General features: G+C 39.7%; 1 protein-coding gene across 5 annotated transcripts in view; it reads right to left on the bottom strand.

Moving 5' to 3' along the window:
* The window catches only part of col18a1a (collagen type XVIII alpha 1 chain a), an 89,942-nt gene that overhangs the window by 20,676 nt on the left and 50,937 nt on the right, over positions 1 to 18,329 (bottom strand). For 3 of the 5 annotated variants that reach the window (XM_042002512.1, XM_042002509.1, XM_042002510.1), the window contains 5 exons: positions 16,467 to 17,008; positions 12,945 to 13,028; positions 8,551 to 8,622; positions 4,525 to 4,612; positions 100 to 129 (listed from right to left, as the gene is read on the bottom strand). In XM_042002512.1, coding sequence (XP_041858446.1) covers positions 100 to 129; positions 4,525 to 4,612; positions 8,551 to 8,622; positions 12,945 to 13,028; positions 16,467 to 17,008 — 816 coding nt within the window. The remainder of the gene's footprint in view (positions 1 to 99; positions 130 to 4,524; positions 4,613 to 8,550; positions 8,623 to 12,944; positions 13,029 to 16,466; positions 17,009 to 18,329) is intronic. The other 2 variants (XM_042002513.1, XM_042002511.1) reach the window with 2 other exon arrangements.

Below are 18,329 nucleotides of genomic sequence, written 5' to 3'. Positions count from 1 at the left end.
ATGCCACATCTCATAGCATTAACAGCCGCAGCTAATGTTCAAATACTTTTTCAGTCCGTATGAAAATAAGATGGAAGGTTTGATCTGAATGCTTCATACCTGCTGACCCAAGAAGTCTAACCCCGGAGTCTACAGAAAAAAAAGAAATGCTTTAAGTCACCGACTGAGCATGCACACAAAAGAAAAACATTAGCTGATTTTTTTCTTCTTTTTCTTTTTTAAAATAAGACTGCAGCAACACAAAGGTTTTAACCTACTTTTATAGATTTAGTCTAAAGAAACTGTATTCCAGGAATCTTATAATTATACAGGTTACATTTATTTACCATAAGGATCAGGTTTTTTTGCAAAGACATTAAAGTACTAAAGGTAAGGAAATTTGTGTTTCATTGATTATTTCTTTGTTGTAATGATTATTCTTGGCAATAAATCTCATACTGTTGAAGAGACTGTTTATTTTCTTTTAAATGCAGTCACATTTGTAAGGAAGATGATCTAAGGGCGGAGCAACAGAGTTGAGTGTGTGGGTTGTGCAATGCCAAGCAGCTGATTCTGCTACTGACTCTATGTTTTGAGCTTTGGGTACTCCAGGTGGTTTTCAGTTTCTTGTGTAGTCACAGCTGTCCTGTGTGAGACGGACACGCAATGTGGTGAAGACACGGTGAACGCCGTGCTAATTGCTGCACTGGCAGTGTGTGTGTGTGTGTGTGGGGGGGGGGGGGGGGGGGGGGGGGGGCATCTCCCTTACTGGAAAAAAAGCTTGTCATCATTGGTAGAAATCTCAATGCAGAGATGTAGAGAGGAGATTCTGCAGCCAGTCTGGTGCCCAGTCTGAGACCGAACTCTATCCTCCAAGATGACAAAACTGACCAGTATGAGAGGGAGGTACCAGACTGGTGACCAGTATGAGAAGGCGATATCAGGCTAGTGACCAGTATGAGGGGGCAATACCAGGCTGGTGACCAGTATGAGGGGGCGATACCAGGCTAGTGACCAGTATGAGGGGGCGATACAAGGCTGGTGGCCAGTATGAGGGGGCGATACCAGGCTAGTGACCAGTATGAGGGGGCGATACCAGGCTGGTGGCCAGTATGAGGGGGCGATACCAGGCTGGTGACCAGTATGAGAGGGCGATACCAGGCTAGTGACCAGTATGAGGGGGCGATACAAGGCTGGTGGCCAGTATGAGGGGCCGATACAAGGCTGGTGGCCAGTATGAGGGGGCGATACCAGGCTGGTGACCAGTATGAGAGGGAGGTTCCAGGCTGGTGACCAGTATGAGGAGGCGATACCAGGCTAGTGACCAGTTTGAGGGGGCGATACCAGGCCAGTGACCAGTATGAGGGGACGATACCAGGCTAGTGACCAGTATGAGGGGGCGATACCAGGCTGGTGACCAGTATGAGGTTGTTGTTGCTGTGTATGGTTCTTCCACATGACACTGAAGTCCCTCTTTGTTAAAGGTCCCATATTATGCAAAATTCACTTTTTAATGGTTTTGGAACAGTCATACTGGTCCCCCCGCATGTGTAGGAGACCCGTAAGTGTGAAACTCTTTCAGGCGCTCTCTCTCCCCCCTGCTCCACCTTTAGGGAAGTAAGCGCTGAAATGAGCTTGTTTGAAAGCGTGTACGTTATGACGTCATAAGGGACAATAACCACTCCCCACAGAGCGATGCACCCGTCTACCGGCTCTCAAAGCCCGCCCTCTAAAAATCACCTAGCGCCCAGTGTTTTTCCCTCTTCGGCAACCCTCGTTAGCGGACATGGCTAAGCGACAGAAGCACTGTTCTGTTTGTGGCTGCATAAATGAACACGAAAACGTTTTTTTTACTTCCATCCACTGAACCCACGAGGACTGAGTGGATTAATTTTATTTTTGGAGGAAATGTACCCGGAAAACTTCCAAAGGTTTTGCATGTCTGTGGCCAGCATTTCAAAGAGGACTGTTTCCACAACATGGGGGCATGGAAAGCAGGCTTCGCCAACCGTTTGAAGCTGAAGCCAGGTTCAATACCAACTGTCCGTGACACAGCTGGAGAGGTAAGAGCTGGCAGTTATTTTATCGTTTCGGCCTTATTAGTCTGATAGCTTGAAAATATATTAACCTGTCAATCACCTCATGACGGGCGATGCGATGGGCGGAGCCAACAGCTGAGCTGCTCCACCAGGGTTCCGCCCACCATAAACGGCACATTTCTGAAGCTGCTAAAAAGAGGGAGGTGAAGAGAAGCCGCTGCACTCAAACTGAGGGTCGATTTGTCCATACCATGGCGGAAATATTTCATTTAGATATTAATGAATGGTCTCAGATTGGGAATAAAGTGTATAATATGGGACCTTTAAATAAATAAACTGAAAATGATAAAATGTCTTGTTTCTTGCAATCTAAATCATCCAATCCAATAAATGGTGCCAAACAAGAGTCAACAGTAGAATTAGTGGTTTGCTTAGAAGATTGGGTAAGTTTTTCATGGACATAAAACCCACATAATCAGCTCTGCTGCTCATCCCACAAATGACTTTTTCTCACAAACGGGGCGTTTAAAATGAAAATAAACAAGTTTTCTACCAGTTTCAGATATATCGCCAAAAAGAATAGTTAGAATATAGAAGTAACCCAACAAATGCTAACATCCTTACTTTTTGTTGTAAGTTCATCGAAAAAATTGTTGTTGTTGCTTAATGATTTTGTCATAAAATCAGCTGTTTGTTAGTTTGCGATTCCACCTCGAGTCATCAACACAAGTTCATATTTTTCAGAACTGACTTACCAGAAAGCATCATGACATTTATTGTTTATAATCCTTAGGTTTACTGATATTTCTATAGAGAAATGAAAGAGCTGTGACTGCCAACATCTTATACATCTTGAAAACAAACTTCTAACAGAGGAGTCAAACTGTAGAATAATAGTTTTAATCATTTCAATGATTTTCATGTTTTTGTTCAGATACAAAATGAGACTAAAAATGCTGAATTATCAGGTTTAAACTTTAGAATTCCCCTTTAGTGAATTATTTTTCATTTTTATATTTGCTGGGTCTTTACAGGTTTTTTTCCCCTCTCTGTTATGTAGTTTGTAATCGTAATACATTTATTTTCTTTACACATAATTCATTTGTCAATTCAGCTGCCAACTTTATGCAGATGATGCAGTTTTCTATGCACCCGCCATGTCCACGGAGCAGGCAGCGGAGGTGGGCGAGGTGGGCGAGTGGCTCATTCAAAATCAGCTGCTGCTGAATCTGAATTTACTTACCTTGAATTGGTCCTTGACCCCCGACTGAAATTTGATAGAAATTTGAAAATCTCAAAAACAATATATATAAATTGTTTTTACCTAATCAGGCACTTTATCCCAGACCAGTCTTCCAGTATGATATTCTCACATATATCATACCGCATGACAGCATGGGGCCAGGCTCCTCCCTCAGCTACAAAGTGCATTGGGTCATTGTACAATCAAGCAAGAAAACTTATGGAGAAAAAGCCGATCAACTACCACTACTGCAAAATTCTTTAGAAGTATAAATTGCTAAGCTTTGAAGGTTTTAGTGACTTTTGTTTTCTCAAATTAATATTCAAATGTATCAGTAATTTAGCAGCAGAGCCACTTAGTTAATTTGTTCAGAGACAGAACAGCAGTAAAGTCACCAGAGGTTCCACCTGCCAGAACTGGAAGCCTCCACTGAGTTTTAATGTGGTGTAGAAAGGCCCAACCAGGGACAGGAGTTGAGAATTCTGTTTGCACGGCATCAGCTACAAACTTTTGTGACTATGTACAAATACAATGTCCCTGTCAAAAAATTAAATAAATAAATAATTATAATTCACTTATTCATTTCTTTTATCATGTCTGAGATTGACTAGTGTTGAAGTCCATATGAGACACCGCAGCTTTACTCTTCAACTGATATGTTGCTACTTAAATAGGAAATAAATCAGCTTATCATTCTCATATTTTCATTATTAATTAAGTTACTAAACAAATAATCCAAGTCCCCCACATGTGTTTTTTGTTGTTGTTTTCTTTTGTAATTTCCTACATCTTAAAAATGTATCTTCTGCACAAAGACCAAAAAATGTAAAATTTTTATAATCATTTATGATATCAAAATGGAATCAAAATGTATATTATAATTAAATTCAATTACAACACGAACAAAATAAAAAGCATAAAAATTCAGAGAACTTCCAGCATTAATGCTGTATTATGCAGTTTGTCCACTAGATGGAGACATTTATCAGTAAATCACTTAAAAAGGCCCTCTGGTGGCTCAGCTATGGACCTGCAACACCAGGATACTTTTCACTTTACATCATGTATGAACATGTAGAAGTAAATAAAAAATCCATTTTCCATCCTTAAAAAATAACTTTTTTACTGAACAGCAGAGGACAGATTTACAGAGATGAGCAAGACACTCATTTTTACCACTAAACCTGTGCATGTCCAGAAAAGGAATCAATACACAAATAAATAAAATCAAAATAAAGTCAAGCGTGCGTGTTATAATCTCACCAGTTTCTCTTGCACCGGCCTGTTTGCCTCTTTCCTCTTTCCTGGTCAGCGGTGGCTGCTGGATGGGCCGAGATGGTGGAGAAGTCGTCTGCAGGAAAACAACCACACACAGAGATTTAAAACAGCAGAAGAAGATGGCCTGAGCTGCAAGCTGCAGGAAGCTCGCGCTTTATTCTATTCTTCCATTTCTACCTCCCACATCGACAAGTTGTATAAACAATACAGCTGCATGGGAAAATGTTTCTCCCTGTAAACATTATTCAGAAAGTAAAATGACTCATATTTCAGCACTGCTTAAATGTTTAGCAATTGTACAACCAAAGGCCTCTCCCAGCTCCACGCCAAGGCTTTTATTAAAACACTGACAATTGAATCAATGTGTGCACGACAAGCCGGAGAGCTGGTAACACTTTGCCTGCTTTCTTTCATTTGCTGTCAAGTCTTTACCGTTTATGTGTTAATCACCGTTAGACATCTCATGCCCGCACCTCGTTACACAACTTCTCCTTACATCAACCTTGTTAGGAACACACTGATGTGGCCTGCAGCTGTAGATTGTAATTTCACTGAAATACAAGCAGCCTTAACCACCGTGCATTAAAGTTTACGTCTATATGCATGTGTGTGAAGTGTTTTATCTTAGGAATAGCTTCCACACTTCCTAATTCCAAATCTCCTCCTGTCATGTCACATCTTTAGTAGCTTTGGTTTGATTGCATTCCTATAAACAGTGTAAATTACTCAAAAGCATGGATAATTTGACTGATTACGTTTCAGTTTACGCTTTTCGATCACGCTATGGTTAAGTTTTGTTAACAAAGCAAACATGGTTCAATCTCCAGTCTGCCAATAATCAACTCTCCCTGAAAACTCAGCAACAGGAACTGTTAGAAGGACCAGGAAGGCGAGTTCGCTTCACTTTGTTCCCAAAAGTGTTTATTTGTGTAAAAAGTAAAGAAAGAAATCCACAGCACCCCGAGCCGTCCATGGCTCGTTCATCACGAGTAACACACCTTAAATGGTCACTTGTAGAATTCAGGATGGGGAAGATGTATGTCAAGAGGCCATCATGATGGCAATGTTGATTATTAACCACTTTCCTCTGTGGGAAGACGTTCCCCCCACTGTGTTGCACGGCGCTAACTACGCTAAGAATGCAGCCAGACAATTAGTGACTGGTGATTTATGAATTAATGTGATAAAAAATGCCCTGCTCCTTCACTCCTGTTGCCCATCTATCACTCCTTCTTGGCTGGGAATGATGGGTGGGAGGCTTACATCCTCAGAACACAGTGTTGATGGATTTGTTCCTCCCCCCCCAATCTAATAGCAGGTATGCAGCTCCTTCGGCTATGAACATATTCCACCTCCACATCAGCGGAGCAGGACTTTTTTCAGTGCATGCCCTCTCAAGTATCACAGGGGAAACTTTGACAAATTTCCACATTTTTGTGGTTGGCCTGAAAAAGAAGGAAACACAGTCGATCTGTTTATAAACCAAGTGTTGGCCCTCTCTGGCCTGTTGTGTAACAGAGAGGAATCAGACTCCATTTAAACAAAATTAGTCAGCAGAACACCGCTACATGTCATTAACAGCTAAGTGCAAACAAAAATAAATAAATAAAAGTTTAAAGAGACCAAAAACAGCAAGGAGCAGGATTACAGGAGATATTTCTCCAAATTACAGACTATATATATATATATATATATATATGATTTATTGTATTTATTAAATTTACATACATTCTTATCAGTTTATAGTGTCGATATTTTATCTTTTAAAAACAATTACTTTCCCGTCCTATTTTTATTTAATTTGCTTTTTAATATATTTTATGATACATATTATGTTAATAAGATTTATTCATATTTTAGATATGGCCTTGCAATTAATAGTATTAATGACTTTTTACAATTATATGACTTTCCTTTGAGGTTGGAAAGTATCAAAATCAAAACTGATGAAAAAGTAGCATAAAGTAATGGGACTGTATTGACAGGAAAAACTTTAGTATTGTGCATCACTAATTTAAACTAATCTGAAATCATTTAAAGCCAAATCCACCCCAGAATTGAAGGAAATGTTCACAAGAGTCTGTTTCTATAGATAGTAAAAGTTGAGATAAGAGACTGAAAACAAGTACAGAGGAGTAAAGGGCCATTTCACATTTCTACTTCTATGTAATCCAATACAGGGTCATGGGAGATGGAAATTTATCAGCTTAATTTAATTTATCACTTTGAACATTCTCACTTTGTTTTCCCCTCAATATTTTCAACCAAGTGAATACAGGAGGTTTTATACATATAATATGTATATATATAAATATATATATATGTATACATACTCTTTCATCTAATCTGAGATCATTTAAAGCAAAATACAGCCAGGAATTTGATTAAACATTTTAAAGTAATTCGTGAATAAGAGGAAAACCGCGGTCAGTTCCTCGCAGCCACTAAGTCGCCACATTCCTGAAACAATCATTTGTTAGTAATAATAAGGGTCTGAAAACATTTCGGGGGCTACATGCTTCAGGGGACACTTTGATTCCAGCAGTGACACCAATAAGGCTGACTGACTCGCTCTGCCATCTATCAGCACAAATTCCAGGATGACAAAATGGAAAGTCTCACTTCTACTCTCCCTCTCTGGCTCGTCTTTGCCCGGGCTTGTCTTAATTGCACTCCTCGGACGATTGTGCAGAGCAGAAGCTTCGCCGTGTGTGAGGATCATCATCAGATGGAAAAACAAGGGCAGGTGGACATTAAACACCAGCTGTTGCCTTTAACATACACTGCATATTATAAGTTGTTAATAAATGCCTACTGCACTGTTGGAAAAAAGCCCCCTTATAAAAGCTGTGCTGTAAGTAAGTCAGTGATGATGAAGAGACTTCCGACGTGAACTACTTGACCTTGCCCTCCTTTCCTAATCCCACAACTTCATTTTCCACCTCTGTCAGTTCCTGAATGCACAGTTGATGAAGAAACCAGTCGGGATAAGAAAGCCTGGAGGAGAAGGGGGGCCTCCGACTTGGATCAGATTGAATCCAAATTGACATCTGGTTTTTGTAGCCTTCCACTGTAATTGTGAGAGGGCGCAGGTCGCCCCGTGTGAGCATCTCTCTCGGGGTGGGAAGGTGTGAGTGGGTGTCTGTGAAATCTGTGCATGACAGTGAGCGGGACAGAAAGCAGAGAAAGGAAGACAGACGGGGTGGAGATAGAGAGAGTGACAAAGTGAGAGATAAAAGATAGGAAATGTCTCGAAGACTTTGTATGAGGGAATGCTAAAAATAGTGGGGATTATTCTCAGAGCGTGAGTGAAGGAGCAGTGGAAATGTGTAGAAATGTACCTGTAAATGACTAAGAGAAAAAGCTGTGGGAATGCTTGCTCTTCCTATTGGTTCCGCCTACATCCAGGTAACAGATATAACCAAAGCATGGACTTCATATATGTACACTGAAGTTAACCAAGAGTTGATTTAAACATGGATATGCTATAGCCTGAAAAACATTTGAAAGATTGAAATAATTTCCCTGCTTTTATGACAGCCATGTTTTAACTCACAGAGGTCGTTTCCTTTCCAGCCTGTCAGGAGATTCTTTACCTAAAAAGCCTTAAATGTATAAGACAGATGCAGCTCGACTTCCAGACCTCAGCTCAGCAGTTTTTAATCTGTCTTGAGAGTTGAGGGTTCGCTCACTTATCCAGAGAAACGTGAGACATCAGCAGCGTATCTCACAGTGCAGCAGGCTGTTAGTGATCCTCGTCTGGTTTGAGCTGTTTGAATCTAAGTGTTTTCATTCATTTCTCTTGGATCTGTTTGTGCCTTTGGTCCTGAATTTTTGTTAAATTCAATGAGTGAATGTTGATTTTTTTTATTAACAAAACAACATGGAAAGCAGAGAACGTTAGCATAGCTGCAAGGACGGCCACTAGCATCACTTGATCGAGCTTACATGTGAAAGAAAAACCTGAGGGGGAAGTAAAAGAGCACAGTAACAGACCAAGTTGTTCCATACCGTAAATCTGTGTTTCTCCACGTTGGGTTTGGCTGGTCTGGTTTCTCCATAGCCACTTCCATCCCCTGAAGCCTGAAGAGACCAATCACACATTTAACATTTCATTTTACAGCACACAAGACACATCTCTTGGTTTTATTGATTTTGCCATCGTCGTTTGTGATCTGTGTGAGAGCTTATGCTGCAGGATTGTCTTTACTGTGGTAAATCTGGTTTTATTTGCCACCTTCCAGATTCAATCCCTCATAAAATAGATATTTTTTACCTAATGAGCTTTTAATCTTGTTAAATTGAGATCTAATTTCAAAATTATATATATATTTAATTATCAGGACTCGTTTTTCTGCATTTTTGCCCAATCAAATTATCTGAACAACATATCAGATGTTGAAACTCAGATATTTTAGGTCAGTAGTATGACTGAATATAAAAGGAGAACTTCAGAGAAGCTCTCAGATGTAAAAATGCGTGGAACAATTTTAGAAAAACTGTGAAGATCCCACCAGCTAAAGTGTATAATATCATCAAAAGACTCTAATCAGGAGGGAATCTCTGTGCACATGCGACAAATAATTATAATAAATTCAATTATTAGCACCTTTCAGTACCGTCAAGGACACCTTACAGTAACAACTATCAAGTAAAAGAGTAAAATCAGTGTAGAATAAAAAAACATTTCTGGGGGTGTATTTAATGTATAATGATTACACTGAGTAGGAGCCACAAACAGGTGGGTTTCGAGACTGGATTTGTAAACATGGTTGGTATCAGTGTTTCAGATGTGTGACGAAATCCAAAGCTTTCAGTCATTCTGCTCCAGTGCTAACGTGGGCAGTTGGCACAGTGAGGTGGACTGAAGAGGAGGATCTGGGGGAGCAGGCTGAAGGAGGTCAGACAGATAAAGATGGATGAGGTTATGGGTGGTCTCATGATCTTCAGGTCCTCAGGCAGCAATGCATTAAAAACAGACACAATTCTCTACTGGAAATCACTGCATGAGCTCAGGAACACTTCCTACCACTGAAATTCTTTCTGGAAAGCATGGACGGTGTGTCCTTCAGACTAAAGAGGAGAGGGAGCATCCAGCTTGTTATCAGTGGACAGGTGAAAAGCTGCATCTCTGATGGGATGGGGCTGCATTTGTGCCAATGGCGTGAGCAGTTTCCACATCTGTGAAGCTCCATCAATGCTGAAAAGTACATGGAGGTTTTAGAGCAACATCTGCTCCCATCCAGACAACGTCTCTTTCATGGAAGGCCTTTCAGATTTCAGCAAGACGATGCTGAACCACATCCTGCATCCATCACAGCAGCATGGCTTCACAGGAAAAGAGTCCGGCTGCTGAACTGGCCTGCCTGCAGTCCAGACCTTTCACCAATTTTACAGACGAGTTGCTGCCAAATTAGTTTATATTTCCCATGAAATGGTAAAATGTCTGTTTCAGTATCTGATATGTTGTTTATGTTCTGTTGGGAATAAAATATGGAGATCTGCTAATCATTACGTTCTCTTTTCATTTACATTTTACACAGCAGCCCACCTTTTTGAGGAATTGCAGTTGTACATGTGTTTCGTGCAGGTCACAAACACCAAACTATTCATTTCAGGTTTCCTCAGTGCATCTGTACAGTATTTTAATAAGCTATGTAAACTAGAAAACAACTGTTAGATTATCATTTGAGATAAAAGGCCCATCCTGAAAGGAGTAGCCTGTGATCTTCCCATCTAATCCTGAGAACATCTAAAGATTTGACGTCAAGATGCAAAGTCTTAAACTTCATTCTGCCATTCAGTATGTGGTTTTTGAGGTCTGAGCGAGCAGAGCAGCTGTTGAATGTTTCACTAAATAACAGTTAAGGCTGCTGGTGGGCTGCAGCGAGGCACCTGTGTTTACGTGTGGGTGGTCGGGGTCAGCAGTAAGAAGCTGCTCGCAGACTTTTTTCAGTTACAGATTTACTATTGGTGAGGTGAACTCAAGCACTCAGCAGAATCTCATCAGTTGTGTAGTTTAAGATAGAATTGATGGGGTGAGCCATCATTCTGTCCTCTATAGGATATTTGCTCAATAATCCACAATAATTTGATCATTTTGCTTTTAATACAAGTAGTCTAACTTAAGCATGACAGAAGTCTGCTAAATCAATGTGTACCCTTCTCTTCTTTTGTGGTTATCAATGTTTTTGTTTCCTGTCAATCATTGTTGTGAGACTGAACATGACTAAAGGACAAACAACTACTAATCACCAGCGCTGCATAAAAACGTAGCTAGAAATGATGACAGAACACAAACAATCTTACCTAACTGCTCCCTTTTTTTATTTATGTGTTGTGGTTTTTGCTTAGTTATGCTAGCATAACTCCAACAGCTAGGCTTCAGCATATTTCATTCTGCGTCCACATACATTGTCTAATTCGTCATGAAATTCCAAATTTCAAATATTTATAACACATACATAAGTACATAATAAGTACATAATTTCAGGAAGCATTAGACAATGTAAGATGAGTTTATTATCTGTGGCAAGATGACTAGCAGGCTATGCTAACGCTTGCACCAAATGCCTCCTGAAAATCTTAAAGTTTCCAACTGAGACAATCAATGTTTTGAAAGATGTTTATTGGTTTATAACAGCATACTTGACAACATACAGGTGAAATACGGAAGCTAGCTTTCATGTAAGAAGCATCTCCAGCATTGATAAACCTTGTAGAAAAGACAGCATTAAGATGACTGTGCATTAACCCTCTTCTTTTTAAAACGTTAGCTAAGTAGCCACAGTGCTTAGCTACTTTGCTAACACAAAAGCACAAGTGTATAATGTCCAAATAACTATTTTTAATTTTTGGGTGATGCCTTGTTGTCTGAATCTTGAGGGGAGATATATTTGAAGTTTGATTCATTGCTCAATTGCATGAGTTTCATTGCTGTAGCTTCACCACAAAGTTTAATCAAACTTATACTTCTTCACTGTGCTGTATCAGTATGTGAATAGTCTGGCTATACCAGCTAATGTTTCAGGTACAGATGGAAAAATTTACACTGTTGAGCTAAACAAAACACCCAGTCTCTATTGTGTCTTTAAATTAGCTGGAACTAGATGAGTGACAATGCAAACACTGTGATCAGACTGTATTCTTAGTACATTTTTCTCAAAAGCTTCAGCATAGTGATTGGAAGTTGTTTTTTCTGGAGTTTTGAACTCCTAGTGGGTTCACATTATACCAGAGATCTGTGGGAGGGGTCCAAACAATGAATAACTTTCCTCTGACCAAACCCCAACTCATCTAACTGATTTTGCATTGCATCGCTCCAATACAAGTTGCTCCAAATAACTTGTCATCAATCAACCAATCAAATTTTATTTGTATAGCCCTTTACAATAACCAAATGTACTCAAAGTGCTTTACAACAGTTCTAAAAAAGTATGTAAAAAAGGAATGCATAAAAACATAAAATAATTAAAACAACAAAGAAAAACTGAAAAGTGGTACATTGCTGCAGGGTATTAAGAGCCTTTCAGAAGTGCATAAAACAGACAAAATAAGAATAACACACCTAAAAACAGGATTGTTCTAATTGAAAATGAAAGCTAATCTTAAAAAAGTGAATTTCCTTAGCAGATAACAGTGCTTATGCCTTGTTCTCCTTTAGGTTTGTTTTATTTTTAATCTCTTAATCAGTGTTCGCCTTGACCTCGTCCCCCCTGACCTCGTCTCTTGCGCTCTCAATAGTTGTGTCTCTGCACTCACAACTCCCACCTTGCTGACTGCTCCAGAGTATCAAACATGCCAGATATGTGTTTGGTGATGAGCCTCATAAGCCCTGCCTTTGAAGTGTTCACACTGAGTCACTGATGACCACAGATCAAACTTAAAATTGCTTCACATTCAAGACCATTTATCTGTGCTGTGAAAGTCAGGCCTAAAATATGTAGTTTGGTCAGAACGGGTCAGTGGGGATAAAACATGCTCATGTGCAGAAGGCTATACGTTGTTGACACAAACCAGAAAGCTATTGTTTCTACGTAACACATTTTCATTGATGAAATGAAACAAGGATTTTGATGTAATTTAAGCTGTTGTAAAAAATACTAATGTAACGTAGTTAGCTAGACACTGTGCTGTTCTGGAAGAAGATCAAGATTCTTGCTGTAAATTGTAGCATCAAGCCAGGCTGGACAGACACAGGACAGTCGCTGTGCAAAGACTTGACTTTTTCTCACTGATTTCTGTTTTAGTTGTGATTAGAAAGTTTACAATCAACTGGACTGTTTTTTTTTTGTTGTTGTTTTTTTTTACCCACAATATAATCATCCCGATAAAGACTATATCTATCACAGGAACTTAAGCACATGTAGTCAGTAAACTCCAAAATAACATTAGACATCACTCACCACGTCTGAGTCATCTTCATCCTCCTCACATTGCCTCTCAGCTGCACGGGGGTCTCCCACCACCCTCAGCTCACCAATCACGCCCTGTTGGAAAACACAAGGCTTATAGTGTTTTGATGTTTTATAATACATATAATCATGTTTTAAGAGGACTTCTTCTCTCTCACACACACACACACACACACACACACACACACACATGCACATACGTTACTCCCAGCATATAAATATGGATGCTTGTCTCTGAACTTGCTGGTTTGGGTTTTGCTGATATTTCCCAGGGAATTCCCCTCTCCACTTAATCAGTGGGACCATTGATGTCTCTGGTTTTAGCCCGTGTGAAGTGCTGCTATCTCTGCGTCAAACACACAATCTGTTACATGCTTCCACACAGGATCTTCACACTGATAGCACCGCTGCTATCTTCCTGCCTATCAAAGGGTCATTAGCTGTGAATGTGGAGGTGGTCCCTCTGCTGCTGCTGTGCTATTTGAAGTCGGGTCTTTGGGACACATTTATGTCCTGAGTAAAAAGTCAAATGGATTTTTTAAGAGGTCTTTGAAGACAAATAGCTCTTTGACATTTTAACCCTGTCTCTTTGCAGACTTTTAATGGCTGAATTTAAGTGGAAGGCCTTTTCTGTAACTGCTCTGTCCAGTATTTGGCTGACTGTGGTCTTACTTTTATCTAAGTGCTTCTGATCTTCACGATAAATCTTAAAACTCTCTTCAAGAGAGGGAACACTGCCGCACATCTATGATGCAGAATGAAAGGTTCGTTTTCTGAATACACACTTAACCAGGCTATGATTTAATAGAGGAAAATTAAATTCACAAGACCGTGGGAGTTTACAGACTTCCTATGGTGAACAAACAGCAGGTTAAGACTTCTTCTTTAAGTAAATAAGCAGTTTATGAAACATCTGTCTTCTAAACTATCTGACCACAAGTAATAATGCTGAGGGAATGAGAGATCTAAAAAGAAAAAGGGATGAAAAATAGTTTTGAATAAAATAAACAGATGTCCTCAAGCACAGTAATAAGTGTCAGAGCAGGAAGAGGATGATCCATCAACTTGATGAAAAACTAAAGATGAAAGATAATATTTCCAGTGCTTGAAGCCAGCTGAGCAGTACTTTAAAAATGAGTAAACATTTGGGGTCTAAAATCTCTCCATACATTATCTGTGTTCCATAAATAACAGCAAAAGAAAAGCCTGCCTTTTTGTAAATGAAGTGCAAATGTGTGTTTTAAGGATTTATGCTGTTAATAATGGTCTGATAAAGAGCCAAGCAGAGCTCTGCAACGTCTGACCAGTTACTGACTGTACAGGCTTTACATCGTGCTGCTGTATGCTTTGTCTCAGTAAGATCCATTATTTAATAAACCAAAAAGAAGAAAATCTATGCTTAGTAAGAATAATTACAAAAAGCTTGCTTGGAGTTGTACTTCCACTGCATTATTTTTTCTCAGTGGCTTTAATTCTTATATATTTCATATATATTATATTATATTAATCATTTATAATTACTGGATTTCAGACAAAATCGATTCTTTTTAGGCAGGGACTGACTAAAACGATATTTGTCTTTCTCCAGAAGGAGCTGTGATTTTTTTATATCTGTAATGAAAGTAATGAAAATACTATTACTGTGGAAAAGATCCTGAGCCACTCCTCTTTTCTTTAAATGTCCCTAAAAACAGGAAGTCTGTACAAACACTGTACACAGAAAAGCAGTATACAAGGCAAAACAGAGACGGTGCAGTTCTGATGTGCTTGAAAGTTTAATATTGGGTCCAATAAATCCCAAACCCTCTTAGACAAGCTGTAGTGTAATTTCTTTACGTAGTCTTCAGGAATAGTTTTTCAAGCTTCTTAAGATACAACCCAAAGCTCTTCTGTAACTGCTTCTGCCTTTTCTTCTGTTCTCTGTCAAGATGCTTCAATAATGTTGAGGTCTGGGCTCTGGGGACTCCATCAGACCTGTTGTCACTGGTTCTAGTGTCAGCCAGTACCTCAGCCTTTCCCCCTGTTTCCCATCTTCTTTAATGGCATCTTGACAGCCACCCTTTCAAGGAAACTTTGTCTGAGGTTTCAGCAAACAGTAGAGGGATCAACTGAAGGTCCAGATGCATCTCTCAGATCTTATTTCAGGTCTGGATGTTTCCTATTACTTAAGGAAACTCTTAGATACTGTCCATCAGCTGTACTTAGTTTTGTTTCTTTCTTTGTTTTGTTTTTAGGTGTGACACTTCTTCTTTGTCCTGAATAGGGCTGCAACGATTAGTCAACGTTGTCGACAATAGAAGTAGTTGACAACGAATTTAAAGACATCTTTTTCCCTATCTCTGCTGAGAGTTGCACATGCGCAATAAACGCCACCTGAGGAAAACTATGGCGGCGGACCACAGAACGAAACGGCGGCAGAGGACACCAAAAGTCTGCGACTACTTCACATTACACTTACAAAATAAATTAAATACATGTGAGATTTGTAAATACCTTGCGAACCACAGAAGCACATCTGGAATGCTCGAACATTTAAAGAGGAGACAAGTCGGACTTACATAACAACCTCATGCACGATTTAAAAGCTGAAAATTAAATAAGAGCCATTTAATAATATGAGTCACTAGTTGCAGCCCTAGTCTTGAACACCATGTTGAGATAAGCCAAGTTTTTAGCTTTAGCTCTTTGGAAAGCACTTTGTTATGGCAGAAAAACTGTGTTATCGTTGGACATTTTTACAGATGCAACTAAAGAAATGGGAACAAATGGTGTGTCTTTGATACAGAATCAAAGTACCAAAGTACCTAAAGATAACACATTCCTCTGAACATGGTCTTGTACATGGACTGGGCTGAAAATTAATGAAAAAGCAGCCAATTTCTAAAGATAAACTTCGAAAGAGCAATTTAAAAGAAAAAAAAAATCTGGCTGCTTGGAAGTAAAACACGTTGAAATGAAGAGTGGCTTGAGACTTTTGCTCCGACCTAAAACCATTTTAAAGTTCATGAGATTTATTTTCTTTAGATTCACACAGAATACAAAATTTGTCTTTTTGCTTTAACATTTCTCTTTACAAGAGAAAAAAACAGCCAAAGTCACAATTATTTTTTCTGTGTGTTAGCCATGGTTGAACTAATTTAACCCAAACAGCAACTGTTCGGATTCATTCCCGTCAGCTGACTGGAGTTAATGATACTGCTGCTGTGAGGTCTTTCAGTTTGCAGACTCCAACGCGGACGGTGAGGTGATTCCGATGTGCATGTTATCATTTGGATTCCACCAAGCTGAATAAATAGATCACATGAGAGCCATTTAGCTAAAATGTTTCACATGATGATTATAGTGAAGGAAAATCAAAACACTGAAGTGTATTTTGCCAAATTTTCACACAGCAGGACTTCTGTCTCGTCAGATGTAGTTCTGGAAGTAATTATCCATTACGAATATGTTAAGATAAAGACAGTAGAGCTGTGAGCAACACACAATATCTGAAAAGAAAGGCTTTGTACATACCACAAACTTCTCAGGGTCGGCCCCACCCGCCTGCCCAACAAAGACCCCAGCACCGCTCTCCAGCTCCATCTCATCCGGGGATCTCTCAATGCGCATCACCTGAGGGTCTGTGTCACAGTTCAGGTAGAACATCACCTTGTCGTCCCTCACAGCGATAGCAAAACGGGTCCAGGTGTCCCTCATGGAGTGCACAGGGAACCTTGCAGCCTCGTAGGACTGCTGCGAGCCGGGCTCCGTGTAGTACAAGATGACGTCCTGCTTGGCGGCCCGCACGGTCGACAGTTTAACACCCACATACATGATCTGCTGTAAGGCATCTGTGATGGAGAAGATGATGCCGCCTCGGTCCAAGGTGGGCTTCAGGTTGAAAATGAGAGCAAAGTCTCGGTAGAACGGGCTGGGGAAGTGGGCGCGTGCCAGTTGGCCGGTGTTGGCATCTGGGCCGAAGACGTAACCGGGGGTGTTGTCCGGTCCGTAGACTTGGGTGATCTCACTGGAAGGAGGATCCCCAATCAGCTGCAGCAGCGAGACTCCGCTGTCTTCTAGAGAAAAGAGGCAAGATGTCAGGGCAGGAAATGGACAGAGCGTTGAGAAGGTTAGAGGGGGGGTGGGCAGCATGGCATTGTGTGCTGTTAGACCAGGGGTGGGAAGGATGTTTGTGGATGAAATAATACATAATGTTCCATCTGCTTGCTACTTATGGAGCCTGTCTGTTGATTTTGATAGGAAATATATCAGTCATTAGCCATGAGTTACTAAGTGGTGGCCAAGTTATGTTTGGAAAGAGATAATGCCTGTAGCCAAAGGTAACAGATTAGAGTCTTCATGGCTACAGCACGCATGTAACATGGATAATTTTAATTTAATTTAATGTAGTCTAAACCTTTTAAAACCTGAGGTCTCCCAGAGAAAAGATGGTTTAATTGTGTCAAACCTGCCATCTCACCTAAATTTTTTCTACTTCTTTTAATTAATTTATTTATATATTTTTTTATTTAAAGAGATATTTAAGTTGCAGAGATATTTTGTTATGGATATGCAATTTTCAAGCGGAGGTTTAAAAAAGGCACAGGGCTCAAAGGATTAGTCTAATAATAATCATATGCTGCTTTCTCTTGATCTCTTGCTAAATCAGCCATAATTGCTCCAGAAATGTGCATAATACATGTTACTGTGCCATCAGGAACGTAAAGCTTTAAGGTTAAGAAAGTTACGTACTGTATCTTTAAAGATGCCACTCTGTCTTTTTAATGCTCTTAATTAGAGAAGTAAATGTCCAATTATACGGAGAAATTATTCGACTTTATTTAAGAAAGATAAACAGTGTTGCTAGAACCTTCTTTCTTTGTGTTGTTTTTCACATCACAGTTACAGACATCAGATGACAACAATGAGTAATTGAACAGAGTTCAGTGCTGTGAAGAACACTAACAGCTTTTAAAAAATGGAAATAGAAAGTTACTGTTTGGAACTGCTTCCAACAAGCTATTTTCCATCTTTTTAGTAAAGCAGCACTGAGACAGCAGCTCTGCTCAGTGGACCTCAAACAAACACAGCATTTTACTACTTTTAAAAATCCTCCCAAAAATCTGCCAAAAAAAAACAAAAAAAACAAGAGCCCCTTAAGACTAAATATGAGCACCAAACTGCCACTCCCTGGGACAAAATGTGAAGAAATAGTCTTACAGATGCTGGACTGTGACATTATGGCTGATTGATTTAACTAATTTTATCCCAGCTCCTCATTGCGTTATTTGGATTTCAGTTGTTTCATTTTAAGAACTTTAATTCTGATGTTGCTTTGTAGTCCAAACACTTGGGTGTCTGTGTATCACATTCCTGAGAATGCTATAAAAAAAAAAG

This window comes from Melanotaenia boesemani, chromosome 12, assembly GCF_017639745.1.
Source record: "Melanotaenia boesemani isolate fMelBoe1 chromosome 12, fMelBoe1.pri, whole genome shotgun sequence".
NCBI lineage: Eukaryota > Metazoa > Chordata > Actinopteri > Atheriniformes > Melanotaeniidae > Melanotaenia > Melanotaenia boesemani.
This window is presented reverse-complemented; position numbering and strand designations above follow the sequence as displayed.